At 51.3% G+C, this 1591-nt stretch overlaps 1 protein-coding gene across 1 annotated transcript; it reads right to left on the reverse strand.

Moving 5' to 3' along the window:
• Positions 1 to 225: 225 nt before the first annotated feature.
• Pmar_PMAR017546 (hypothetical protein) lies at positions 226 to 428 on the reverse strand (the record flags this gene model as incomplete). Its single annotated transcript, XM_002776383.1, has 1 exon — positions 226 to 428. A coding segment is annotated over one exon (203 nt), but the record flags the coding sequence as incomplete, so codon positions are not given.
• Between the last annotated feature and the right edge of the window lie 1163 nt (positions 429 to 1591).

A 1591-nucleotide genomic window follows, 5' to 3' on the forward strand; every position in this document is an offset into this window, starting at 1 on the left:
GATGCTGAGGATGACGAGGGCACGTGGATGTGATGCTCCTCGGAAGCTAAGGAGTACCTGTGTGGAAGTAGGCAGCTAGCGCTGAGAAGTGACAATACTGAGCTACCGAGGACATCGTAATGCGAAAGTGCGAAAAGTCATTACTATCACTGCTGAATTCTCCTACATATCGATCAAAACCATCTTGGACTACACGTGGAAAGCAACTTCCCAGTGTCGCCTTACCTCTCTTGATCATCGTTCCCTCCTACACTGTTCGGCTCAACTTTCTTTCCAACCTCATAAATATCTTCAGCAGAGCCAATGAGTACCCTTCCAGACTCTCTCCGTCTCTCCGCGGGCTCCTCATCAAACTCCTCAAAGCCCGTTATTATCAGAGGCTCTGGTTTGACCCCTTGGTTAGCCCTATCTTTCGAGCACGAAGACATTTCGCGGGCATCTCTCACAAGCTTAGGGGAACTTGGTTCACGCCGGGCACAGTGTCGTGCGGCATTCATTCTCGGATGGGAGGGGTAACCCACACACGAACTACGGGAGGAGTGGTATAACTAATTACACCATGCACACACAACGTACCTCTCGGGCGTGGATAGCGGCAAGGACTCCACGGACTGCCGTCCCAGTGTCCACCGCGAGGGCAGCCGTCGGGAAGCTGTCCAGGAAGAGCTGCTCGATGCCTAATCACGAGAGTATGCGAGCATGATGCAGTGGCGGCCACCTACTGGGTAACTCCTAGCCCCCATAGTCTCGCTGCTCGCTCGAGCATCCCTGTTTCTATCGCTCAGAGGACTGCAATAGGAACAACAAGGTTGATGATAGGAATAGAAAAAGAAAACGAGAATGAGACAAGTGCCTACAAGGTAGACGTATTGCAATAGATATTCATGAGGGATCGAGCAAAAAGGCTAAATGACGAATATATCCGCTCTACAGTGCTACTCGCTCGCCACATAGTGACAAGCAACTATGGCGAGGAAGAGTCGATGGGGAAATGACAAGTTGTCATCGACAACGAAAGATTGTACGGAGCTATCCCATTGCCTTGGTGATCGGATCCTTTGTGGAGGGCATCGAGGGCTGAGCTCTTCCTCAACAGACACCGGGCTCAAATCCTGGGGCCTGCTTCTCCTATCACGTCTACGACTATACTGGCTCCTACGAGAAACTGCAAGGAGTGACCGCGTCCACTGCCAAGTGACGAATATTGCTGGGTACTCAATTTCCCTAGTCTCCGCGACAATGCCTCATGGAGCCTCTCCGCGCGTCTGAAGAAAATATTGTAAGCGCTGCACCAACAAATTTTGTTACGTTTCGAAATAATCCTGATGACTTGAGCTGACTCGATGCTTCCCAGTGGCTAGCATCCTCCTCAACCCACGAAGATACTCGTTCAGTATCTCTTCGCATGCTACATCCTCAACCATTGCTAACCGATTTGGTCTGTCGAGCAACTCGCTGCAATTCGACGCTCGGGATGCCGCGATGCCGAGATATGGTACCTATCACGAACCCATCCTTCACCAAGCGCACTCGGATTCTGAAGCTAGAACGAACTGCCGACATCTCGGGAGAGCACTGAGCCAAGAGAGAT

Source organism: Perkinsus marinus (genome assembly GCF_000006405.1).
Source record: "Perkinsus marinus ATCC 50983 genomic scaffold scf_1104296953566, whole genome shotgun sequence".
Taxonomy (NCBI): domain Eukaryota; phylum Perkinsozoa; order Perkinsida; family Perkinsidae; genus Perkinsus; species Perkinsus marinus.